We start from the raw sequence: 27,445 nt of genomic DNA on the forward strand, positions 1-27,445 counted from the left end.
TGGGGCAGTTATGAAATGATATTAATAAATCAACAAATTAGGTTTTTACATGAGAAACAAAATAAGAACAATAAGGCTAATTGCTGGTGAGCAGTGTGATGATTGAGAGGAAACAATGTACATTAGCAAATCAGCAATGGCATATAGAGTTATTGATTATGCACCAATTTCTCTTATTCTCTTTGTTAAGATGGTAATTGGTCATGAAATCATGAAATAATGCTTATTCTTGCATCTAGGGAACTAAAGGAAGAGATGGTGTACCAGGTCTTCAAGGAGATCCAGGATTCCGAGGCATACAGGTTGTTAATGAGCTAGATTTGATGAATATAATATCATTGTGAACGCACGATGTTTTTCTTTTTTCTCAACTGTGCTTCAATAATGTTTCAATGAGTTTCGGAACTAAATTTATTTTGAGATGAAAATAACGCAAAGATTTATGAAGCATTTTGTAATTTTCTAATATTTAAGATGTTTCTATTTTCCCTATGGATACACTTGGGTGAATTTTCAGAATCACAGTAGCCTAGATAATAGACAAACATAGTGCACAGCCCCATGTTCGAATTAGTGTGATGATACATTATAGATGGAATTTTGTCAGCCTCTGAATGACATGGACTATGGTGACAAATTTGAAAAAATTGATGTTGAACAAAGATCAGCTCGACTTTGAATGAAGAGGTCCCATTTTCCAACTAAGTGTCAAAAGGTAAGTCAAGATTGGGTGAGTGGGGTGAGGCCTGTTTGGATGGTTTGCTGCTCATTAACAGCTTCATTGTGACCCAGTCTTGTCTGATGACTATGCATTTTCTCATCCATTCACCCAATGGACAGAAACAAGACACCAAGAATTCCCCATATGAAACACAGAGCTGTTACCTGTCACTTGCTGTTCTGGACGTCCATCTTGGAAGCCCAGAGCATATTTAGAGCATATACCCTGGACAGTCGCAGGATGCATCCAATGTCCATGGATGATAGATTCAAGCCTTACCACACCATCATGGCACATTTCTGACCCACTTACAGTACGTACCTGCTCCTTGAATGCTGCATTTTAGATTGCATTGGCAATGCAGTGTTGCTTTTGAGAAAACTGTGCATGGAAGGACGAGCACACAACTCCATAAATTCGCCCAGGGCTCGTGTCAGGGTTCCTTGCTCACTCTCTTAGCATTCTCTCACTTTGTGTCTTTGTTGATGGACAGCCCTGTGAACATTGAAGTTATTCAAAGGGTTGGACTGTGGTCAGTCTTGGGGTCCAATCACTAACCGTCAAGGGGGTTGGTTATCCAGGACAATGTTGCCGGAGGGGAACTGTGGATCTTAATTGTGGAGTTTGGAGGCAGTATGCTGGGATGCAGAAAGAATTACAATTGCATAGGGGCAATTGCATATATAAGGAGGGAAGGTGATGATAGAGCATTGAAGGGAAAGGGGTGTTGTGGGAATGGCTGGATAATTCATAGTCAGGAGCGCCCTGGCTTCCATGGTGAGGAGGCCCAATGCATTCCTAGATTGGACATGTTTACCTGGTCTGCCTAGGGCTGGGGAATTGAAGTGGGGAGACTGAGAAAGACCAGATAAGTGGGGACTAAAGGAAGTCAATGGGGAGAGTGACCAATAAGGGAATGTCTAAATTTGGAGGTTTGCCAATAGCAAAAGGCCTAGCCTGAGACCCACTGTGTGAGGAGCACCTGCTGTTTCATTCTATTGTTCTGTATATAGCAAGGCTACAATGGAGCTGAAAATAGCTGCCACCACACACAGAGTGGATGGGGTAAGTGGTTCATTTGTGAGGGAAGGGAATTCAATTATGTATGGTATGAGGGTCTTCAATATTACACAGATATCCTTCCACTAACATGGAAAAATACCAGCAAGTGCTACATTCCATGTGAACCTTCGATATTAACTCTTGTGTGCAATCCAAGTGCTTGCCCCAACACACATGACCACATTATGAATGTCACCCTGTAATGGCTGCGATACATCACCAATGTTTGCAACCTGGAAGATTGACCCCAACTGGCAGCGTAGCAATCACCTTCCAGTATCCGATATTTATGCATAAAGTGCAAAAGCTGTTCACTTCAACCTTGGATTGTAAAATGTGTAACCCTAAAGATGGCTAGTCTCTGTACCTTCACTATTGTAGTTGCAGCAGATCAGGCATTCACTGACACAGCTCAGCGTAAATTTACAAAGGCGTTAGCATATTGACAGTGAATTGTTATTTTTACAACCCACATGTCCTCACAAAGTCTTCTTCCTTCTTTTCCTCTGCACATCTCAGTGCAGTCCTCGGTTTTGCCATTGAGATGAAGGGACCCTGCCTTACTGGGGAGCCTGTGGCTTTGGAGTTGTGTTGGTTAACCCTGGGGGCCTTCTGTGGCTGGAGGGCCCAAATGTGTTCAGTGTGTCCTTCCCAGAAGCTGGTGGAGGCTCCTCGGCTTGACTTTCCACAGGCAGGAGATGGCGGACTCCTCTGGAGACTTCGCCATGGCCTGGGGGTGGTTCTTCCTCAGGCCGGGTACCTACTGGCACTACCCTGTCTCCTGTAGAGAAATGGGCACCTAGAGTGAGGTCTCTCGATCCCTCTATTCGTGCTGTTGGTACACCAATGGCTATAGCAATAGAGTGCAAATCAGTGGATATGCGGCAGACACTGTGTTGCAACAGGTCGGATAGGGGTGCAGCAAGCTGTAGAGCACAGGTCTTCATTAACTATTGTCAAAATAATGTCAAGACCCACATCCTTTGCAGTACCCTGTACCTTCGATCTAAAATCACATGGACTAAATTGAATTGGCTGGAGACAGGCATTTGTGATACTGGGGATGTCTGGTGACTTATAATCAATTCCATACCAGACACCCACACCTATAACTACCCTGGCGCAAATCCATGATGGGTATTAAGCCTTTTGTTGAAGAAAAAGATAAAAAAGATAAATGGAAAAATCTATCTGTGCATAAACACGTCCTTAAGGCATCACCAGAGGCCACCAAGTACTCGAGAGGAGAGCTTCAACTGACATCTGTTGTTCCCTTCTTAATATCTGCTTTCCCCTGTTGTCAAACACGGTTCGCCTCCCTGGCCCTCCTTTCCAGACTCTTGACCTTGATCAGGTTAATGTAGGAGGCAATGCATCCTCTGCCTTTCCAGAACTGAAGGACTGCAGCAAAGTTGTCATTTGGTGCTCGCAAACAGTTGGCTGAAAGTAAATATTGTGGCGTGCTACTTCCAGTCCTTTACCTATATAGTAAACCAACTCAGTTCCTGCACCTCCCCTGCATGGTGGTGCTGGGTGGGGAGATGTTGAAGAGGTGATAGCCTAATGGCATTAATGCTAAATTATTAACCCAGAGATCCAATTGATATTTTGAGACCTTGCTTTGAATCCCACCACCTGGCAGATTATGGAATTTGATTTCAATAAAAATCTAATAATGACCATGATGTCAATTGTTGGGGGGAAAAACCCACCCAGTTCACAGATGTCCTTTCCTCAGCTGATCTACAAATAATTCCAGAGCCACAGCAATGAGGTTTACACTTAACTGCCCCTTGGGAAATTGGTGATGGGCAATGACTGCCAGTCTAGCCAGTGATGCCCACATTCTGTGAATGAATCAAAAGAACCCATCTCTATCTCTTTCTTCTCTCTCTCTCTCTCTCTCTTTCTCTCATCCTTTCTTCTGTTTGTCCATGTTTTTCTGTCTTAAGGTATGTATGCTTTTCAGTTTTTAACAGAATTGACGTGAGATCATTTTGTTGTCCTTGAAAGGCAGCTTGCATTTTTTTTTGACAAAAGTTGATCAAAATTAGCATGATAAAAGACGCAAGGGTAGTTTTCACTGGATCCTTCCCTGGTGCTAAAGAGTCTGTGGTAGCCAAGATGAGATATTGAACTGCAAAGCCTTGGATCCCATTGAAAGAGAATCAGTGCTGTGCAGAATTAATTTGTTGGAGACCAACAATTTGTTAGGGTATTCCAAGATGGAGGACAGGAAAAATTAGTGACTATAGGAGCTGTTGCTTTGTTGAGGAATTTCAGGTGTTGGAGGTGATTTCCTAAATTCCAGGAGGAGCAATTACTGTTTGAAATGCTGTTGCATTGTTTTGGAACTTTGGAAAAATATGTCAAACAACGGGATTTTTAAAAGGGAGAAGGACAGACAATAGGCAGCACATGGTCAGTAAAGGAGAGAGAGAGAGAGTGAGATAAAGAAAACTGACACAGCAGTGAATCTGCACAGTTACTGCCTTTGCTGTTTGAATTCATGTATCTCTGGATATCGGAATGCATCTAGGAAAACTTAACAAACAGCAAAAATCACAATTGTTATTGGAGGAACCTGTTCGGGAGAGGTCACAGCACAGAAACAGATAAGTGAATTGATTTAAGTAGAGCCTTGCTGTAAATTTACAGTCGTGAATAGAATGGGTTCTTGGCTGATTTTATGTTTTATTGAGATCTGTCCCTTAATTACATTTTTAAAATATAAGCCATAAGTATTAAGTTAGCATGGAGCAGTGTTTTTTAGAGCAATAAGACGGTGCTATTTTCTGTGTCTGTAGATTGTGAAGGAGCAAAAATGGCCCTTAGTAGAGTGATATGCTCATCTTGTCAGATGTGAGGGTTCAGACAGAGTTTATGTGTTACTGAGGATTATATCTGCAATAAATGTCTTTGGTTGCAAATCCTTTCATATTGAATGGATTGGTTGGAGAGACAGTTAGAGGCAATGAGGAATTTACAAGAGCAAGGGGGTATGATGGATGGCAGATTTAGGAAGGGAGAAAAGCCGCAGATACAGTCACATAGATGGGTTAACTTCAGAAAGGTAAGAGGGATAGGCCAGTAGTGCAGGCATCTCCTGGGGCTATCCCCATTTCAAACACATATGCTGTTTTGGAAAATGTAGAAGGTGATGGACTCTCAAGGGAATGTGGCATGAACAGCCAGGTGTCTGGTATCAAGTCAGGCTCTAACATAACAAGGGATACATCGGGTTCCAAGAGATCAATTGTGTCGGGGACCGTCTAGTCAGAGGCACAGACAGACGTTTCTGTGGCCAGCAGTGAAAAATCAGAATGGTGTGTTGCCTCCCTGGTGCCATGATCCAGGAATTCTCAGAGATTATGTCCTCAAAAGGGAGAGGACCCAACAGGAGGTCATTGTACACATTGGAAACAATGATATAGGAAGGGAAAAGGATGAGATACTGAAGGGAGAGTATAGAAAGTTAGGCAGGAATTTAAAAAGGAGGCCCTTGAGGATAGTGGTGTCTGGATTACTCCTGGTGCTACAAGCTAGTGAGAATAGAAATAGGAGGATAGAGTAGATGAATGCGTGGCTGAGGAGCTGGTGCAGGGAAGAAGGGTTCCCATTTTTGGATCATTGGAATCTCTTCTGGGATAGAAATGACCTGTACAAGAAGGATGGATTGCACCTGAATTGGAAGGGGACTAATATACTGGCAGAGGGATTTGCTAGAGGTGATCAGGAGGATTTGAACTAGTAAGATAGAGGGGTGGGACCCAAGGAAATAGTGAGGAAAGAGATCAGTCTGAGACTGGTACAGTTTGAAAAAGGAGCAAGTCAAACAGTAAGGGCAGGCAGGAACAAAGCAGAGAACAAGCTGGGACTGATAAATTAAACTGCATTTACTTCAATGCAAAGGGCCTAACAGGGAAGGCAAATGAACCCAGGGCATGGTTAGGAACATGGGATTGGGATATCATAGCAGTAACAGAAACATTGCCCAGGAATGGACAGGATTGGCAGCTTAATATTCCAGGATACAAATGCTATAGGATGGATAGAAAGGGAGGCAAGAGAGGAGGGAGAGTGGCATTTTTGGTAAGGGATAGCATTGCAGCTGTACTTCGGATATTCCTGGAAATACATCCAGGTAAGTTATTTGGGTGGAACTGAGAAATAATAAGAGGATTATCACCTTTTGGGATTGTATTGTAGACCCCCTAATAGTCAGCGAAAAAATTGCAAAACAAATTTGTAAGGAGATCTCAGTTATCTGTAAGAATAATAGGATGGTTATAGTAGGGAATTTTAACTTTCCAAACATAGACTGGGACTGCCATCATGTTAAGGGTTTAGATGGAGAGGAATTTGTTAAGTGTATACAAGAACATTTTCTGAATCAGTATATGGATATATCTACAAGAGAATGTGTAAAATTGACCTACTCTGGGAAATAAGGCAGGGCAGGTGACTGAGATGTCAGTAGTGGAGGACTTTGGGGCCAGCGACCATAATTCTTTGAGTTTTAAAGTAATGATGGAAAAGGATAGACCGGATCTAAAATTTGAAGTTCTAAATTGGAGGAAGGCCAATTTTGATGGTATTAGGCAAGAACTTTCAAAAGTTGATTGGGGGCAGATGTTTGCAGGTAAAGGGACGGCTGGAAAATGGAAAGCCTTCAGAAATGAGATAACAAGAATCCATAGAAAGTATATTCCTGTTAGGGTGAAAGGAAAGGCTGGTAGGTATAGGGAATGCTGGATGGCTAAAGAAATTGAGGGTTTGTTTAAGAAAAGCAAGGAAGTGTATGTAAGGTATACACAGCAGAGACCCAGTGAATCCTTGCAAGAGTATAAAGGCAATAGAGTACACTTAAGAGGGCAAAAAGGGGACATGAAATAGCTTTGGCAAATAGAGTTAAGGAGAATCCAAAGAGTTTTCACAAATACATTATGGACAAAAGGGTAACTAGGGAGAGAATATGACCCCTCAAAGATCAGCAAGGTGATCTTTGTGTGGAACTCCAGGAAATGGGGGAGATATTAAATGGGTATTTTGCATCAGGCTTTACTGTAGACAAGGACATGGAAGATATAGAATGTAGGGAAATAGGTGGTGACATCTTGAAAAATGTCCATATGACAGAGGATGAACTGTTAGATGTCTGAAAATGCATAAAAGTGGATAAATCCCCAAGATCTGATCGGGTGTACGCTAGGACTCTGTGAGAAGCTAGGGAGGTGATTGCTCGGCCCCTTGCTGAGATATTTGTATCATCGATAGTCACAGATGAGGTGCCAAAAGACTGGAGGTTGGCTGATGTGGTGCCACTATTTAAGAAAGGTGGTAAGGACAAGCCAGGGAACTATAGACCGGTGAGCCTGACATCAGTGGTGGGCAAGACTTTGGAGGGATTCCTGAGGGACAAGATTTACACATATTTGGAAAGGCAAGGACTGATTAGGGATAGTCAACATGGCTTTGTGCATGGGAAATCATGTCTCACAAATTTGATTGAGTTTTTTGAAGAAGTAACAAAGAGGATTGATGAGGGCAGAGCAGTGGATGTGATCTATATGGACTTCAGTAAGGCGTTCAACAAGATCTCCCATGGGAGATTGGTTAGCAAGGTTTGATCTTATGGAATACAGGGAGAACTAACCATTTGGATACAGAACTGGCTCAAAGATAGAAGACAGAGGGTGGTGGTGGAGGGTAGTTTTTCAGACTGAAGGCCTGTGACCAATGGATTGCCACAAGGATCAGTGCTTGTCCATTACTTTATGTTGTTTATATAAATGATTTGGATATGAATACAGGAGGTATGGTTAGTAAGTTTGCAGATGACACCAAAATTGGAGGAATAGTGGACAACGAAGAAGGTTACCTCAGAGTACAACAGAATCTTGATCAGATGGGCCAATGGGCTGAGAAGTGACAGATAGAGTTTAATTTCAATAAATACGAGGTGCTGCATTTTGGAAAAGCAAATGGGAGCAGGGCTTATACACGCTTAATGGTAAGGTCCGAGAGAGTGTTGCTGAACAAAGAGACCTTGGAGTGCAGGTTCATAGCTCCTTGAAAATAGAGTCACAGGTAGATAGGATAGTAAAGAATGTGTTTGGTATGCTTTCCTTTAATGGGCAGAGCATTAAGTACAGGATTTGGGAGGTCATGTTGCGGCTGTACAGGACATTGTTTAGGCCACTTTTGTAATATTGTGTGCAATTCTGGTCTCCTTCCTATTGGAAGGATGTTGTGAAACTTGAAAGGGTTCAGAAAAGATTTACAAGAATGTTGCCAGGGTTGGAGGATTTGAGGTACAGGTAGAAGCTGAATAAGCTGGGGCTATTTTCCCTGGAGCATCGGAGGTTTAGAGGTGACCTTATAGAGGGTTATAAAATCATGAGGGCCATGGATAGGATAAATAGACAAAGTCTTTTCCCTGTGGTGGGAGAGTCCAGGACTAGAGGGCATTGGTTTAGGTTGAGAGGAGAAAGATATAAAAGGGAACTAAGGAGCAACATTGTCATGCAGAGGGTGGTGTGTGTACGGAATGAGCTACCAGAGGAAGTGGTGGAGGCTGGTACAATTGCAACATTTATAAGACATTTGGATGGCTATATGAATAGGGAGGGTTTAGCGGGATATAGGCCAAGTGTTGGCAAATGGGACCAGATAAGATTAGGATATCTGGTCAGAATGGATGAGTTGGACAGAAGGGTCTGTTTTCGTGCTGCACATCTCTATGACTGTGACTCTATAACCTCAGAGGCAGCATAAGGAGAAAGGATGTGGTTGGTCAGATTTGCCCCCTTTGGTCTGAAAGAATAGACCAGGCCGTACAGGCAGAATGGCATAAGTTGTTGGAGGAGAGAGGGATTGGAGGATAAGGAGGCCCCAGATTGGTGCTGATTTGTTGCATACTCTACATCCTGGTACTTACTTGGGAGACCTACCATTACCCCAAGCAATTATGCCAGAGAGTCATGCTATGGCGTGACAGTAAATGGATGAAAACGATGACGGCCCAGACCAAGGAGAGCACCAGATGACTGCAGGCCTTTGGAGGCCCCCTCTGACCAACTGATTGAAGGCACTTTTGACAGATGTCCATCTACTTCGGATTCAGAGTACCATGCCACATGCCTTACCTTTCACAGCTGAGGATCAATTGAGAGGGTTCAAGGTGGAGGTCCTGTCTGGTGAGAATTGCCAGGCAATCAGAATCTGCAGTCCTTTCTATGCTCAACACTGCCACTCAGCCAAAGAGAGATCACTGCTGGTACTACACCCACCTGAGGCATTGGATCGAGGAGGGATCCAGGCATCAGTGAGTGATGGCAGGAAGCAGGTAAAAAGAGCGGGTCACAGAGAAGGAGCCAAGAGAGTTCACACTAAGGACAGTGGAGATGGCCCCAATCCATTCGTGACAGGGATTGAGTACTCATGATAGAAGTCCCATTCCCCCTCCACTTCCCCCTCCCTCTCAACTCTTGAGGCCCCATAAGCAAATATGATTTTTAAATGCTCCCTGCATAGCCCTCCATGTCTTCTGTTTTCAACTGAGTTTATATCAGGGATGTAACCAAGGAGGGTGAGAATGCAAGTGATGAAGTGGAGGTAGGAGTACACTGTTGTTGTGGTAGACTTGATTGTTTACACACTAATTTTGAGAAGATTTATTCTCAGATTAAAATGTCAGAAGTTACACAACACCAGGTTATAATCCAACACAATCTTTCCAAGCGCCGCTCCTTCGTCAGGTGAAGTCTGATGAAGGAGCAGTGCTCTGGAAGCTTGTGATTTCAAATAAACTTGTTGGATTATAATCTGGTGTTGTGTGACTTCTGACTTTGTCCACCCCAGTTGAATATCTGTACCTCCACATCATAAATTAAAATGGATCTTGTTTAAAGAAGCTAGGAACAAATATTTTCCAAATCATGGGTGACAGGCTATCTTTACAGTCTGGGAACAGAAGTGGTGTTATACCAACAGTAATGATGTGATGTGGGTTTTAGGAAATACTTGTTACCAAAAACAGTTAAGTAACTCCATAACTGTGCCAAGTTTGTAATGATTAACCTGACTAAACTTGCTTTTGCTTCATTTAAAATAGTTCAGTTCATACATGTCACAGAAGGGATTTGTGCTCTGAATGTATTTACTTTTCCTTGTACTTAATAATTGAATTCAAAATGAAGGAATTTTTTACTATGTCTTAACAAGGAGATAAATTTGGTCACTGGGACAAAAACTCTTGTGGAAAAATGTTACACTGTGGTTTGTAACTGTCCGTTTTTAATGATTAGTTTGGAAACAGCACGCTTACACTGAGACCCAACTCGTACCAATGGGGATGTAAGCATTGTTGCCTTTTTGAACTTCTGCATCTCATGTGGTGGAAGTTCGTCCTAGAGGAAATTGCAAGACTTTCACCATTGGCTGTGAGGGATAACTTGCAGTTGATGGTATTTCCATGTGTCTGTAGCCCTTGTCTTTCTAGAATTCGTGAATTTGAAAGGAGCTATCGAAGTATTATAGTGACTTGCTGTAAATGGATATTGTGGAAGGCAACACCATGGCCACCATGAGTTCATGTTTAAGGGAGTAAATGTTTATAGAAGAGTATGAATGTTCAGAAATTCTTGACAATGCAGAAAGAGGCCATTTAGGCCTTTGAGTCTGCACTGACCCTTCCTCCACCTCCACCAGATCCCTCCTCCAAAATAATCCCCCATGGTGTTTCTAACCATGCCTCAACCATCTAACCTGCACACTACGGGCAATTTTTAGCCTGGCCAATCCACCTAACCTGCACAATATGGGCAATTTTTACTCTGGCCAATCCACCTAACTTGTACATCTTTGGACTAAGAAAGGAAACGGGAGCACCCAGAGGAGGGAATGTGCAAACTTCACACAGATAGTCATTAAAGCTGGGATTGAACCTGGGTCCCTGGCATTGTGAGGCAGCAGTGCTTGCCACTGTACCAATGTGAAACCCATACTTATCACATAGTTTGTACTAAAGAAACTTTATTGCATTATTTGGTTCAGCAAACCAAATTTGGTTGGGCAGCAAACCACCATTTATCAGTCTTGGAGTTTATAACTGTACATACATCATCAATGTAATGTTGGCATACGATACAGGACTAGGGCAGCATGGTGGTTCAGTGGTCACCACTGTAGTCTCACAGCGCCAGGGACCCAGGATTGATTCCAGCCTCGGGCAACTGTCTGTGTGGAGGTTGCATGTTCCCCCGTGTCTGCATGGGTTTCCTCTGGGTGCTCTGGTTTTGTCCCACAGTCCAAAATGTGCAGGTTAGGTGAATTGCCCATAGTGTACAGGGTTTGTTGGTTAGGTGCATTAGTCAGGGGCAAATGTAGGGGAATGGGTCTGGTTGGGTTAATCTTCAGAGGGTCGGTGTGGACTTGTTGGGCCAAATGGCCTGTTTCCACACTGTAGGGATTCTATGATAAAGTGACAGTAGTGTGGAGGAAATCTATGAAATAATCTGTGGGACAACTGGATCATTACTAACTTAAAACCCAGTGCCAGAGTTTATAAACAATTATTGACAAGTGTCTTCTTGTTGCAGGGGAAACCAGGAACCTCTGGTACTCCAGGTCGAAAAGGAGAAATGGGAGCCCGAGGTCGGCAGGTTTGTATTGGAAGTGAATCTTGGTGTGTCTGTGAGAGAGGCAGTTTTGGTCAGGTTGATGAAAATTACTCTGTTTAGACATTGTTAAGGAGATTACAGGATAATGTAGAGATATGAATAGCTGTTTACAATTACAGCATGTCACAACAGCTGCATGCCTCAAGGCACTGTATTATTCAGCCCAATCGCTGAGTGCTGCTTGCATTCATTTAAAATGAGTGCAAACATCAGCAATATAAAAGTGCTCCAATCTAATTTACTTTTAGATGAGGTAGATGAGGGCTAGGTATTAACACTGAGCTAATGGCCCAGGAGACACTGAGCCCAGAATAGAGTCAAAATCTCAGCATCAGTTTGGGGCTTTTGTGGCAGAGTGTTAGTGCCCCTACCTCTGGCCCAAATAACACAATTTGTCAAATCTTCCCTATTTCAGAGGTGTGTCATAACATATCAGAACAGGTTGATTAAAAGCATCTAGGTTGTTGAGTACTCATTCAGACCTGGAAAACAGAGCAGACGTGAAATGCTTTGGCCAAGAATGAGTGACAGTTACTCAAGAGTGATCAAAAAGCAGGGGTTTCAGACAGTTACCAAGAGAATCTTCAAATGTGGAACAGCTTAACAGTCAATGACGGTATCATTTTAGATGGGAGTTGTCTCATCAGTAAGAGTATGTTTTACTGTTCTAATGGACAGAAAGGAAGGTGAGGCAGATCATGAGTTTGATGCATGACTATCCATGTGGGAATTGATAGAATCTTGTGTCAAGATCTGTAATAAGTACATCAATGCAAAGTTTGGCTCTGTTTCAGTGAAGAATACTTCTCCATACAACAGTGTTGATCACGACTTTTTCACTAAATCTCTGGAGCAACAGTGGCATCTAGTGGTAAAACATTGTACTGAATGAGCTATAATTGTGAGCGTCAGATCATATTTAATATCCTTTAGTCACGACTGCAAGTTAGTAATCTATTTAATCTTTAAACAGAACTCACTCTGACCTTAAATGTAATTCACACAGTTTATTTTTAAAATTTGGTTTCATCTTTAAAACTATTTCTCTTTTCTTTCTGAAGATCCAAAAGATTGCATGTTTTAGCTTATCTCTTGCAATTTCATTTTTTTCTCCCGACTCTCCAAGTCAGCGAGGATCACTATTTCCTTATTTGGGCATCTCGTCCAACTGAGCTTTATTACTGATTAACATCAGCAGGGTAAATGATAGAAATATAATAGTCATGTCCTCATCTAACCTGCATGTGTACTTTCCAGCAATCCATTTTGGAAGATGAGCACAAACAGCATATTTTTTTCCCATTTCCAGCTGAAATATATTAAATCCAATGATAGCTTATCTGCTGCCACTCTGACTGGGAGTAGCTAACTCAGCACAGATCAGGAGATACCTGAGACCTTCCCCATCTTTGTCAATGGATAACTGACCTGGAGCAGGGAGAAAGTTGATAAGCCACATATTTATTAAGCTAAAGGCAAAATAAATTTCAAATAAAATACAAATTACAAATGCAAGAGTTGGAAGTGTAAAACCTCAACAGCAGTTTACACCCCTTTCCCCACCCCCACCCTCCCCTAGCTTATCTCTCCATGCTTCTGGCTCACTGCCTTTATTCCTGATGAAGGGTTTTTGCCTGAAATGTCGATTTCGCTGCTTGTTGGATGCTGCCTGAACTGCTGTGCTCTTCCAGCACCACTGATCCGAAATCTGTGTACTCGGATGAGCTATGTTGAATAATTTGTCATGTACAGAACTGTACAATTCTGACAATTGATCAAAATAATTGTATCAAGTTGGAGTTTGCTTTTTTTTTAGTGTTGATATTCCACTATAATTTATATTCCTTTTTATATAAATATACCACAGTATAGTTGGTGGCTGCATAAATATCTCTGCAGTTAGTGCCAAATATACCATGTATTATAGTGGACTCAAAGTTTAATAAAAATTGACCAGCTTCATCTAATGCTGTTGAAACTTATATCATGGAGAACTTAGGCTTTCATACTCTGAAGACAGTAATGACCATCATTGCCCTTGCTAGTGCAATACAGATAACAATGGACTTTGGGTTAATGCTTGAAAAGAAATGCTGGTTGTGGTTGTGGCCAGTGCAGTAACAGACCAAGAAAACAACAGTTTTAATTGCTGGTCTGTGCTGAGCTGATCTCAGGAGTGCCAAGTTCTATCCCAAATGCTACTAAGGGACTACTGAGTAGAAATTTCAGCTGATCCTGTGACTGATCATTCCCCAGTAATAAAGAATGGAAATTCTGTGTTGGGAACTGATTATGTTTACATTCTCAGCAACATCAAATCTCATGTCCACAAACTTTGCCCCAGTGCATCTTCTGAGATCGCAGTGCCACTCCTTACCAGCTCTGACATTTATTGTAAGAGACAAATTCAGGATCCCTACAGCTCTAAAATGAATGAATAGATTGGCAGTTAATTGCTTCATGATATATGGGAAATCCCATTTAATTTTAAACATGCACTCTGTAAAATGCACATTCATAAATTAACTTCAAGAATCACAATTATTCCTAAATTAGATTTCTTTAGTGTTTACGAAACAGGCAACCACTTTAATCAATACTTCTGTATTATTTATATGACAGGGTCCAACTGGCGAGCCAGGCCGTGTGGGAATGGATGGTGACATTGGTCATAAAGGAAAACATGTAAGCTTCATTATTTACCATTTATTTAATATAGACAAGATGTTCACCACTAAATGGATACGGTGGGAGTTTGCCTTTCTTGAGAGAACAAATAAGGAAGGGAATAGAAAGGTGGGACCAAACTAGAAATGGTGTGTAATAGGATTAATCTTAAAAAGAGAATTTCACTTACGTAGTGCCTTTTATGGCTGGATACTTCAAAGGTGCCTTACAATAAGCCAATGGAATAGTTGGATGTGTGGTCACCATTACTTACATTTATTTGATTGGTATACATGGGAAAGGTACAGTCAGCATGGGCTGCACCAGGAACACCGTCGTCATTAGCAGATACCATCTCCTCAGATGTAAGTTGCTCCACGGACAGGAGGGATAGACACGAGAGATCCAGAGAAGGTGAGACCCCACAGCAGAGGATCTTAATCCAAAGTATCAGTTTTCTCCCTGTGTGAGCACACAAGATCACGAGGCCTGGCTTTCATAGAGATATGTCACTGATGTCTATAATCACCCATCAACAAGAACATCTTCCCAATGGGCGAGGTAGTCACTGCCTCTTATAATGCATCTTCTTCTGCAAAGAGAAAGCTGTTACTATGAAAACTGGATGCTTTGGAGAGAAAGGTAACATTAGTGGCATGGATGTGAAAGAGCAGTGGGAGAGGGGCAAGCTTTGACTATTCAGGTGAGGGTGTACAGAGGTACCTGGAGAGCAGGGAGTGAGTGAACATGTATGATGTATTCATTTGAGAAATAATGTATAGCTAAATGGTGGGGAAATCATGGACACCTAAAAATGTCATGTCACTCATCTTTCCCACCCTCCTGAATCCCTTGAATTTCTTCGTGCACTTTCTGCATGTTGGAGACACCACTCATCTATTGCTCACTTCCTTGCTCATTTTCACTAAAGCCTGCTCAGTTTGACAGGCTGGTCTCTTTCTCGGGTCCTTGCTAATCATGATCCCACGCCAAGGTGGAAGGATTAGAGCTCTTCCTCATTCCTGTGGTTGCTAGAGTACATAGGAATCAACCGACAGTTTAACCATTCTGACTCCCCCCAACTGTCTAACATCACCCCCCGCCCAGTCCAACAGCTCCCCTGCCCCCAACACCTCCCCCATCCCCAAACACCTCCCCCTGCCCAACCTCCCAACACCTCCCCCATCCCCAACACCGCCCGCCCCATCCAACACTGCCCCCACCCCCAACACATCCCCCAGCCCGCCCCTGTCTAACACCTACCCCACCCCCAACACCACCCCCATGACCCAACCATCCAACACCTCTCCCCGCCCCCCCCAACACCACCATTCCATGCCTTAACCGTCCAACACCTCCCCATGCCCGCCCCTGTCCAACACCTCCTGCCCAACCAACACCACCCCTCCCACCCCGTTCAATATTTCCCCTGTCCCCGCCCTCTCTCCAGGGAGTTGACTGGACACCAACAATAAGACTGCTGCTGCTGCCTTTGTGGGGTAAGTCTCCAAACAGTTCTCACTCACTCACTCTCTCTCTCTCTCACACACACAACTTTTTACTTCAACTTTTTGACAAGTTCCACCTCTGCCCTGTACAGGACAATGTTGGAGAGATTATCTGGGGAAGGGAGGTTGGTTTAGGGTATACCATCTAGAACGCCAGGGAAAGTGTGGGGAGAGAGAGGGCGGACGGTCAGTCATTTGGAGACGGTGCCTGTTGAATCACTGTGAACAAAAGACACGATCACTGTTGGAAACACGTCTTTGATGTAATGTTTCTATCGGGACCTCGAGATCTCCTTTGGATAAGCCAATGTTTGGATAATTGGTGTTCGGATAATGAGGTTCCTCTGTATATTCTGTTTCCAACTTTGCAGAGTCTGGAGGATCTGAGCCACTTTTTTTGTTCCATTCAGGGGATGAAGGATGAAGGCCAGCACTTGTTGCCCAGCCCTAACTGCCCTAGAAGCTAGCTGTGAAAGTTGCTTGCTTCAACTATTGCAGTCCATTTTCTGTAGGTACCTTCACAATGCCAACATGGCATATTTTCATAGAACCCCTACAGTGTGGAAACAGGCCAGTTGGCCCAACAAGTCCACACCGACTCTCCTAAGAGTAACCCATCCAGACCCATTCCCCTACCCTCTTACTGTACATGTCCCCTGACTAATGCATCTAACCTACAAATCCCTGTACACCATGGGCAATTTAGCACGGCCAATTCACCTGACCTGCACACCTTTGGACTGTGCAAGGAAACCAGAGCACCCAGAGACGGGGAGAATGTACAAACTCCACACAAACAGACACCTGAGGCTGGATTCAATCCCGGCTCCTTGCTGCTGTGAGGCAGCAGTGCTAACCACTGAGCCATTGTGTCGTTTTAATCATTTGGAGCTTTACAGCATCACATAGTAGTTGATTGTAGCTTTTATAGTTTGTAACTTGTGAAGAAATTCCATTTCTGTATGTGTGAGGAACTGTTGCTACTTTAGGATAAGATTAGCGTTTATGAGTTACCTCCTTCAGGTTGACTTTCACACAACAGGAACTTTATGACAGTGGTAGGGGGTGGGGAATCGAAGAATCATATTAACTGTTAATAACTCTACAACACTTTACTGCTGATTAATTTTTTTTGTGTACATGCGTTGTTTGAAAATGTCAAGTTGTAACATGTGCCTACCCCGTATTACACCTGGAATATAATTGTATTATCAATCAACTACTAACCAGTTTTTGGGATATTTAACAGGGTCAACCTGGAAATCCTGGGGAGAAAGGCGTAAGAGGAGTAGAGGGACCTCGTGGGATCACGGTGAACATCTGTTTTATTTCAAATTATTCTTCTTTCGAACACGTTTTGCACATTTTCTGTGCAAATGGGCAATGAATGACAAATGATCTGAAAGAGCATTAGAAATAAAAGTTGAAGGTCCATTTCCTGATCATGTTGAGGTTTCTCCTTGATTCTCTTCTTCCTTATGTTCTACTCAACTTCCAACATTATTTTCCAAAAATTAATAGGTTGAAGTAACAGTATGTTATTGGCATTTGAAAAGTTCAAAGCTGATTTGCTATTTAGAATACTACAGAGGATTACAATTTTACAAACAGCAGAAAGGATACAATAATGAGGAGTTGCTTCTGTGAAATAAATAGGATTGTTTCAGGTTAATTTGAGATTATAATATTTACACTGGCTGGATTTTAGTATCTTGATTGAAACACATGCCTGTCTTTCTACCCTGTGAAAGAGTAGTTATGGTTCTGCCCCTTTTTCTCATTCCAGTAGCTGTGTCAAACTGTACATGAATGAAGCATCCCTATGTAATCAAATAATGCATTGTAAGCAGACCAATGCCAACAATTAGCCCATTTATTAATATTACACAATTCATTTAACCTTCTGCCTACAATATTCACTTGTCAATTTAGGAACTTTAATATCACACATTAGGCTAGCTTTATGCAAGCTAAAATAACTGGTCAAATTTTAGTCAGTTGGAATATTTTGCCATTACAAAGATGATAAGGTGAATATGTTTTAAAAGCCTTCAATTTGAGTGACTAGCCTGAAACATTGTTTCATTTTCCCTACTGTTTTAGAATGAAACCATTGCTCAGGATGAAACAAATAACTTGATTAATAGGACTCAATATGATGTTGTATTCTATAAAATATAAACCAACATGCTTCCAAAACTCTGTGACATTTCAGAATTCAGCAACCAGCAGCCAAGCCTGGATCATTTATGTATTTGAGTAAATACACTGATTGGCGTGGGGAAAGAGAGGACAGGACGAATCATGCTGTTGATTTATCAATAACCTTTTGTGAATGGAACCTAATGGTGTTGCAGAAGCCATGGATTTAATCTCTAATTCTTTTGTCTCAAGCAGTCACTTGGAAGAAATAAACTGCAAAAAATCCCAGTAAATAATAGAATACCATATTGACTTTCATATCTCTATCTATGACAGAGCAAATGTGAACTTGTGACAATAACCAAAAATTGCATTTTAATCTAATGTTGTACAGCTATAGATGTGTGTCAACCATTCAAGATCAGACAGGACTTTAATGAGAATACTATCATAGAAAAAAATACACTTTGCGTAGTTTTCATATGCAAGCTGAGTACATGCACACCAAATTCTTATTTGAACTATTTTAACAATGTATTTAAAATAATAGTCAACTGGAATAAACACATTTAAGCATTAGTAATAGACACACTAGTAGCATCTACCCTATTGAAACTCAGGCTTGACACTGTAATTCACAATGATTAACGCAATGAAATCTAATTCACATAGAATAAATAATATTTATTGAAGTGGGATTTAGAATAAGACGAAGGAGCTAAAGCTTAAAATCCCATAAATGACAGTTTCCTTTCAGGCTTGGTTGTCATTTATTGTCCATTTATATAAAGCATAAACTTAAGGTCATATTACAACTATCTTTTGTTTTGATAGAATTTGCATTTTGACATACATAAATAGATTTTCAAAAAGTGTATACAAATTGTGTGACTGTATTGTAAACCATGTTGTTTATCATCCAGGGAGCAGATGGCAAGAATGTATTTGGACCCAATGGAGTAAAAGGCAGAAAGGTAAAACAGAAAAACTATTAAGTAACAGGTAAACAATATTATTGTTGCATGTAGTGTTAGTTAAGACTCCCAGTGAAAGCATAGGTGAGGGGATCAGAACTGATGTGTTGTGCCACATGTCTCTCTCCTGATCTTCCAAACATTACATTTACTCTCTATTCTGCTACTTGATCTGAGCAGTGAAGTGTCAGTGAGAGATGAAACACTATCTTTTTGCCTTGTTTTCCAATATTAGAATGTTGATTAATATTTAACCCATTATAGTATCAACATTCCTAGAAACATCACAAAGGCAGATCTTTGATAAATTGCAATTAACGTATCATTTGACTTATCAAATAACAACATTTTGCTAACTGTTAGAAATGAGAAGGATTAATCAAAATGGAGAATTAATTTTCTTATCAGATGTAATATCAGCTTAACATTTCTCTGATGCTAGTTTTAGGTATCTTTTAAATTAAATGGTTTGAAGTATTCATAGAGAAACAAACAATGTAGCAAGAACACACTAAGCACTTTGTCTGAAACCTTACTGATGGATGATCCAAATTCAGCAGGTCGTAAACTGACAAAGGAGAAAGACTTAAGGATAAGGTTGTTGTGCAGAAATCTAGCCAAGTTAATAAAAGAAATTATTTTACCATCGCCGGCTTGTAAACTGGAAGAGAATGTCAGTCAATGAGAAAACTGAATGCATGGGCATGAGAGTACCATAATCATTAATGCTTTCAGCTAATCAGTCTTGGGCACCCCAGTGACGTTCAGCACCATTGCCTCAGCGGGGGTAAAAGTGTATTGTCATATCCTCCAGCTGGCTCCATTGTGTGCCACCTTTTCCAACAAGGGAGAGGGAATTGTGTCAGTGGGTGTTGTGAAATCTGATTGGATGATATGGCTGTTATAGTTAAGTAATTATTAGTATGAGCAAGCTTTGAAAGTATGTGCGAGTCTCGGAACAGTGCTAATTGTTGTTAGATGAGAGACAGGGCTGAGGTGCATGGTGTACTTGGTACAGTGTGGCAACTGGCAACGCTTGTACTGATCTTAAACATTTGGGTGAAGTTATTGTTACTCTTGCAGCACTGCATCCAGTTCCTGGAAGCTCAACGTTTGACATTAATCTCCACTGGCTGGTTGCACCGAGTGCCTTTTGATCATTTGCAGATACAGAACATTACTCCACTTTTATACTTCCTCCATCAATGCTTCCAGGACAGCTTCCAAACATTTGCTGGTGTTTTTCACTGGTGTTAGCCCACCTTTGTTTTTGGCACCTTGCAGATGTATCCAGCCAACAACAGTATTAATGCTATGAGCTAGCTGCTGCCATTGTTTAAAATGCCAGCAGGACTACCTGGTGCTGTCTGCATTGCATCATAATCTCATTTCCAGGTTTTGGGCAGTCAGGTTAAACCTTCCTCAGAGCTTCAAGTATTCAAATTTTTGGTGGAGTTGATGTGATGTTATTTGTGAGCAGGTCCTACAGAGGGCAGAGTTGCATTGCTCTTAAGGAAAGGATTCAAACGAAACTTAAATTTTGTTCAGCTCTGTTTCTGATACAGAACTCTGTGTAATTATCACTTGGATTGGAGAATATGGGACAGAGACCCAGGATCATTGTTTGCGATGCATCCAAATTTGTGGAGCATGAAAATTAATCACTGGAAAATTAAGAATGCCATCAATTGGGTGTTCTGACTTCAATTCCCAATTCTCTGGTCCATGTCACACAGTTTGCTTTTTATATTCTAACATTGTACAGAAGGTTAACACACGGCCATGTAATAAACCCTTGCATAAATGCCCTAAATCATAGAATTGATAAAGCATTAAAACTATTCACACTTTCTGACTAATGTAACCTTCCAAAAATGTTGAGTTTCCCATCTACAACAATGTATTAACAATTAGGGGCTGAAATTTATTTGTGGACTATTTTTGCAAAATCATAAGCTCACTTTAGGTGACAAGATTTAGAACTTGGTTCAAGTCATGCCCAAGAATCTGTTGCAAGCATGATAAGTGACTGCTTAAAATGGAGGATTTCAATATTAAGATTCTTTGGTTCGTGGCATAAAGAGAATGCTTACCTAAATTTGCAAATTCTAATTTAGCAGAAGTGAGAACCACTTAGGCTCAAGGAGAATGTGCTTATGTTCTGTTTGCAAATTCTAATTTAATGGAGCTCAGAACCACTTGACGACAAAATAGTTAAGTAAACTTGCTTGATTTTCAAAGCAAATTTCATATCCCCTTCTACACTTTAGAAAACGCCATAGCTAATCCACCTGGTACATATAGATTTTGCTATGCGGTTGATTTTATAACTTTCTGCTTCCATGCAATGAGAGTTTAGTTTGGGAAATCCATGCTTCAGGGATAGAGAGCTATTTCTGAGCAGTGATGCCCTTGATTATGACTTCCCGGCCCCAAGTACAAGAAACACCAGATCACTTCTTACGAAAGGTTGCAATTTAAAATAACTTTACTCGGACGCTGGTTATCTCAGAGGTGTCTGCATGGTTACAATAAACATCATGAAGTAGAATAGAACAGATAGTTGAGTAGGAAGCTTATATATAGTACGCTTGTAATGGCATGTTAACATTATCATAGCAATAATGGTGTTACAGGACCAAAGAGTTTGATAAATTCCACAGTTAATAGAAGAGAGAAAAAAACAATGTGGTCAATGTTTATTTCGATATGTAGTTGATGTAAATTGAACAATCTATTTGATTAACTGAACTTTTTTTTCAGGTCCTAACTTCCCGTATAATTTTAAGCATGTTTGCGTTAAATATGTGTTTATCCAAGGTTTTCCCAATTTGCCACTGTAACTTCAGTGCAAAGTCTGGGTATCCTGTAAACAGTGCTTCCACTGAACGTTAGAGCCCATGTGGCAATTCTTCATACTGTAGTATAAACCCAGTGGTACATTAACAATATTTAAATCTCCAAATCAAAGTAGTGGAAAAACCACAGAGGTAAAGCTCCTTTTGGTTGGATATTCTCTCTAAACACTTTACTTCCATACAGCTGAGTGGCAGCTTGGTAAGAATTGAGGTTTATGGATCAGGGAGTGTACAAAGTTATTATTAGTTCATTTATAAGGAAAATGAAAGCTATCAGAACAGACAAACTTACAGTGCTTATTCAACCAGCACTATCCAATCTGAAGTGGTGTTTCAAATTGAATGTTAAGAATTTGCATGCTAGATCTGCTCCTTAAGGTAAAATGAATTAAACTAACTGCTTGAACAATCAATAATAGTGCCTTGGAAGATACTATGTTTGCTAGAATTAAGTACTGATTGACCGAGACTACATAAGGGCCAAATCAGCCTTGACTATGCATCATCACATAAAAAAAAAGATTAAGAATTGCAATTATATAACAACTTTAGGAAATGTCAAAGATTTGTTCAGTTAATTAATTAGTTTTGAATTATGGTTCTCCTGTTCCTTGGATGCTGCCTGACCTGCTGCGCTTTTCCAGCAACACATTTTCAGCTCTGATCTCCAGCATCTGCAGTCCTCACTTTCTCCTTGAATTATGGTTACTCTTGTTACATAGGCAAAAGTGGTACCCAATGAAGTACTACCACTCATAATCAATAAGTGGGGTGAATGAGCAGATATCTGTTCTGGATTCATGGATATCTAGACAGGGTATTACTAGAAGCACCTTATTCTCCTTAACTGAGTAAGTTGTATATTCAAAACTAGAAAAACTATGTTGTTAATGCTGAATTGAGAATAAAGGATTATGAAAATAAGTGGATTAACTAGTACTATTTAACAATGTACATGATACTTATATAATATTCCTTAGATGATTAATTATAAAGATAGAAACAAACCTCGGTCTAGCTGCTTTAAATGAGACTTAGAGATTAAAGATCACAGAGCCAGTGTTTCTGGTTTCTGACATCTAATGTAGGATAGCTAAGAGCTGTGCTAACATTGGCTTTGTTACCTGGCCCTCTGAGCTACAACTGACTTCTACATGCACCATTCAAAATGGCTACCTAACTGACAAGACAAGGGACGTGAATGTAAGAAGCCCAAGAGAGTCACCAGACCCCAACTTTAACATTACTGGCCTATTTCGTTAGCACTTACCAGTCTAGCTTTATTCATCCCCGACAGAGATGTCATGAAGAACCAGGGGTCTGTCAATGAGGAGGAAACTCCACACAGTTGATCACTTGTCCTTTTTTCCTGAGCACTGAGGAGTAGGTGTTTTTTTTCCTGCGAAGCTCAGGAAAATCAACATTAACAACTCATTGTGTTATTAAATAGTTCATATCTAAATATTGTTTCAATATAAAAGTGCAAATAACACAGATATCACTAAATATTCCAGAGGATAATGTTAGTAGAATTAGAGATGGTGATGTATATCTTTGGATTAAAATGATTGCTCTTAAATCACATTTTTCAGGGACCACGTGGAAATCCTGGCAATGCTGGCCCACAGGTAATCATTGCAATTAATTAAGTTAGAATATTAATATAACATGTAATTTTATGAACTTTATTATCATCTTCACACATTATCATGGTTTACCTGTATTTGTCTATCGTGGTTTTCAGGGAGAAGATGGAGAACCTGGAGTCCCTGGTAATGAAGGACCAAAAGGAGTAAGAGGTCGCAGGGTAAGAATTTCCTTTAAATTATTCTCCATTTATTTAATTCAAGTCTTAAAGATTACAAAATAGTTTTGTGTGTGGCATTTTATGTTCTGCTTTATACATACCATTTTACTAAACTTGATTAAAAGCTGAGGAAAGAAAACTTAAAGTCTTTTATTCACTTGCTAGCTTAACAAACTTTAATGGATTCCCCCTTACATCAGCATTGTCCATTAATCTTCTTTGCATCACAGTTTGCTCACACCTTAAGCAAAGCTTATACATCAGAATGGTGTCTAATGGAGGAAGAGGGTGTCTCACCCACCGGCTGGACAGCTGGCAAGATCCTGGCTTTGTTTCTTTACAGAAAGAGCCAATGAGGTGCTGTATACGGCGGTTGTGGGCCTTTCACAAGATCGAAAGCCCTAAGGTGCAGAAAATTCACCCTCTTCAGTACTCCGTAGCAGCACTGGGGAAGATGGAGCTGTGGTTTTGTTGGATTTGTGAACCATTTAGGCAAGTTCTTGCCTAATTTAGTATCAGTGTGTGAACATCTAGATAAGCTCACTGCTAAGGATATGCAGTGATGCCCAGGACAAGAAGTGGCTTTTAAACAAATCAAGCAACCAGTGATGACTTCAGCAGTGCTGAGGTGTCAATGACAGCCACCTTGCAGTGTTATGCTGGTGAGACATGGTTTGGAGAAACCCTGTGCAGCAAGGACTACCAGTTGCATTTGGATCCAGGGCATTAACAGAAGTTGAACGGACAGAGAAAGAACCCCTGGCTGTGACCTTTTCTTGAGAGCACTTTAATTAATATTTACTTGAAAAGATAAAGTGACCATGCAGTATGACCACAAAGCATTCAAACTTCAAAGTATCTTCATCAAACCACTTCTATCTGCTCCAAGTCTGCAAACAATGTTACTTCTTCTGTAGATGTATCGTCCGGATATGATATACAAACAAGAGAAACAGATGAACATCGTTGAGAGTGTGACTCCCTCTGAACACATTTACAAGGACAAAATGTGGAAAATTCCAGATTCAATGGGAAGCAAAGCTTGACATACTGTGGAAATTATTGACCCAGCAGAGATATTAAATCTGAAAGACAGCCATTTTCTCAAATCAAACTAAGCAACAAGTTGCAACTGTCCCACGTGCTGCCAGAAACAAGTCAAAAGAATGACCTGAGAGCCTCAGGGACATATTTGTGTTATAATAGAATATTGGGCACACAGACATGAAATAATAGCCTGAAGTGGCACCCTGTACAAAGGAAAAAATATATCATTACCCTTAAGGACATGAGAAACGAGATGCTGCAGTGCATCCATGCAAGCCATCAAGGTATTGCAATCTGTGGATGACAGGGGATTTCTCTACTAGCCGTACATCAGCCAGTTCAGTGCTTGCTATGAACTAAGCAAGCTAAAGAGCATTTTACGGCACATGATAGTCCAGACAAAACACAGATGATGCTTGAAGTAGACATCTTCACTCTTGTTACTGTCAACTACTACACCAGCTGACATCAATGTCCATCAGTGAGAGTGAGAAATTTAGCTGATTCATAAAACATTGGGAAATTCAACTACATATATCATTTCAACACTATAGCCAGTTGAACAGAAATACTGAGATGGCAGTGAAAATCACTAAATGTATCATAAAGAAATTGGACAAATCCACCTCAGACTAAGTCAAGAATTTTACCGGCTGAAAACATGGAAAACATTAGTCCAAAGACTAATGTCATGCCACACTCAGACTGCCCTTCCAATAGTGAAAAAAATTACTGTAGTTGAAATAAGTTTGTGTGATAAAATCAACATAAGATTACAGAAAGCTGAATTTCACTTTGGTAAAGCTGCCAAGTCATTGCCAAAGCTGATGATTGGAGAACCAGAGTGCAAATGCTCAACATTCTCATCAAAAGCCTGTGTGACGGCCTGACACTTGTATGGAGCAGTTGCTACTTTACTTGTGCATGGTGAACACGAATGACCAGATACATGATCACAACTGCAAACACCTAGACATGACGAGATAAGCTGTGCCTTCACTGCATACAGCTGACCAGAGAGATCTGATCCCATCACCTGAACAGAGGGCAAAATGCCCACCAATTCCACATCAATCATTCTGTAGCAACAGAAATAGGTCAGCAGCAACAGTTCCCATGGCAACAGCACTCAACTTGGCACGACATTCCTCTGAGATGGATCATCATCCTGGGAATTAGGAGATTCCAGATGAACATCCAAATACAAAGCACACATGGACCATTATGGGAATTGCACAATTTAAAACCAATGTCTGAAATGCACATGCAGAGACTGGCTGAAGTGGAACTATCCAGAATTAATCCACAGTTGTATTCATGGATACACATGTTTATTATTGACCATGTATGTAATTGATAACTTGGATAATCAGTAACTGAAAATGACAGTGCAGGGAAAGTGGACTGTTTGAAGACCTGCAAGTGTATTAGTTGGCTTGCCTTAGTGTGTAACCTCTACCTCTGCTCAAAGTTCCTTTGTGTGCAGTCAGTAGCAGCTGTGAAACACACATCAAATGTAACAGAGCCTGTCAGACAGTAGCCTCTTAATCTGGCAGGCAGTCACCCAGAAAATAGCAATCAGGTTGTACTGTTAAATTCAGCAGGACCTAGAGGCAACTCATTCTCCCAGGTTTCATGTCTGTGCACTGCCCCCTAATACCCAACCACAACTACCCCCTCCAAAAACACAATAACATGCAACCAGCCTCTACCAGACCATCCCAGTTCACATCGGTTCCAATAAATATAATCGTTATCAAGCAGGAACATGCAAAGCTAATTGAATGCTGAATTCTGTTGCTAAATCAGCAGAACAAAAATTGGATGTGATACCTGATGGTGATAGGTCAGGGTTTGAAAGGTATAAGTAAGTTCAAAACAACTTAAGCGAGTTTGACAAAGAGACACATACTACAGTACTGAAAGATCAATTTATAACTGATTACAGAAAAATTCTTTCATGAGAAATGTAAATGATATTTAAATTAGTCTTCTGGAAACAGCAATGGAAATAAAAAATTCACATGCATTTACTTATGTGACAGATGTGATGTTGGCAAGACTGAATTGTTTGGCCTGGATGAATAAACTAAAATAAACTCCCTGCTCTGTATTTATTCTAAATCTTGGACTTCGGCAATTGTTTTCAATGCTTTTTATTAAATTGCTGTTAGTGTTAAAGAGAAAAAGTTGCACATCACTGCAATTCTTTGCTGAACAGCTCAATGTAAAGGAAGGAAGTTTTAACTAGGCATCATGGGTCTCAGATGACCAAGTCAAAATGTGATTTTTAAAATTGAACTTCCAATGTTTTTATAAATATTTTGGACTGCAACTTCAGTAGAAAGAAATTAATTCACTGGCTATTCCTGCAACCTCATTCATGTCCCATGTCACAGGTTTATGAAATACTTAAGGAACATTTGACAATTTTAAAATGAAGTGCATTAGTAAGTTATAGTCACAACTGATGTTTAATTATAGATTTTTAAAATAATTATCACTGGTATTTATTGTTGATGAAGTTTCAAGTGAAATAATGTGATGTTTTTGTAATATCAGGGTAATGCTGGCCCTCTTGGTGATCCTGGTGAGCCAGGCTCAATTGGACATCCTGGAGAAATGGTAAGATACGTTCTACAAAATGAGCTGACCAATCACAATAGTCATCAACGTGCAAACTGAGTGCTGGTTAGTGCCACAACACATCAAATGAGATGTGCTTCACCTGTAATAAGAGTCCTTAGTACCATTCTAAGTACTATTATTTATTTATCTATGCTACTTAACTCTGTGATGTGCCTGTATTGTTCGCAAGACAAAGCTTTTCACTGTGCCTCAGTATGTGTAACAATGAATTCAATTCAATTCAATTCAATTCAGTCACAACATTGATTTTTGATTGTTATTCTTTCTCTGTGGTTTTGTTTTTTCAGCAGCTTAAGCACATAAATCAAAACACTTATAAAGACCAAT

General features: G+C 40.6%; 1 protein-coding gene across 2 annotated transcripts in view; it reads left to right on the forward strand.

The window, feature by feature from the left end:
* col6a4a (collagen, type VI, alpha 4a) overlaps positions 1-27,445 on the forward strand; it is a 147,942-nt gene that overhangs the window by 82,877 nt on the left and 37,620 nt on the right. For both annotated transcript variants that reach the window (XM_060850256.1, XM_060850255.1), the window contains exons 23-30: positions 240-302; positions 11,386-11,448; positions 14,089-14,151; positions 16,891-16,953; positions 18,707-18,757; positions 23,208-23,243; positions 23,360-23,422; positions 27,032-27,094. In XM_060850256.1, the coding sequence (XP_060706239.1) occupies positions 240-302; positions 11,386-11,448; positions 14,089-14,151; positions 16,891-16,953; positions 18,707-18,757; positions 23,208-23,243; positions 23,360-23,422; positions 27,032-27,094 (465 nt within the window). The remainder of the gene's footprint in view (positions 1-239; positions 303-11,385; positions 11,449-14,088; positions 14,152-16,890; positions 16,954-18,706; positions 18,758-23,207; positions 23,244-23,359; positions 23,423-27,031; positions 27,095-27,445) is intronic.

The sequence above is a fragment of the Hemiscyllium ocellatum genome, chromosome 34 (genome assembly GCF_020745735.1).
Source record: "Hemiscyllium ocellatum isolate sHemOce1 chromosome 34, sHemOce1.pat.X.cur, whole genome shotgun sequence".
Taxonomy (NCBI): domain Eukaryota; kingdom Metazoa; phylum Chordata; class Chondrichthyes; order Orectolobiformes; family Hemiscylliidae; genus Hemiscyllium; species Hemiscyllium ocellatum.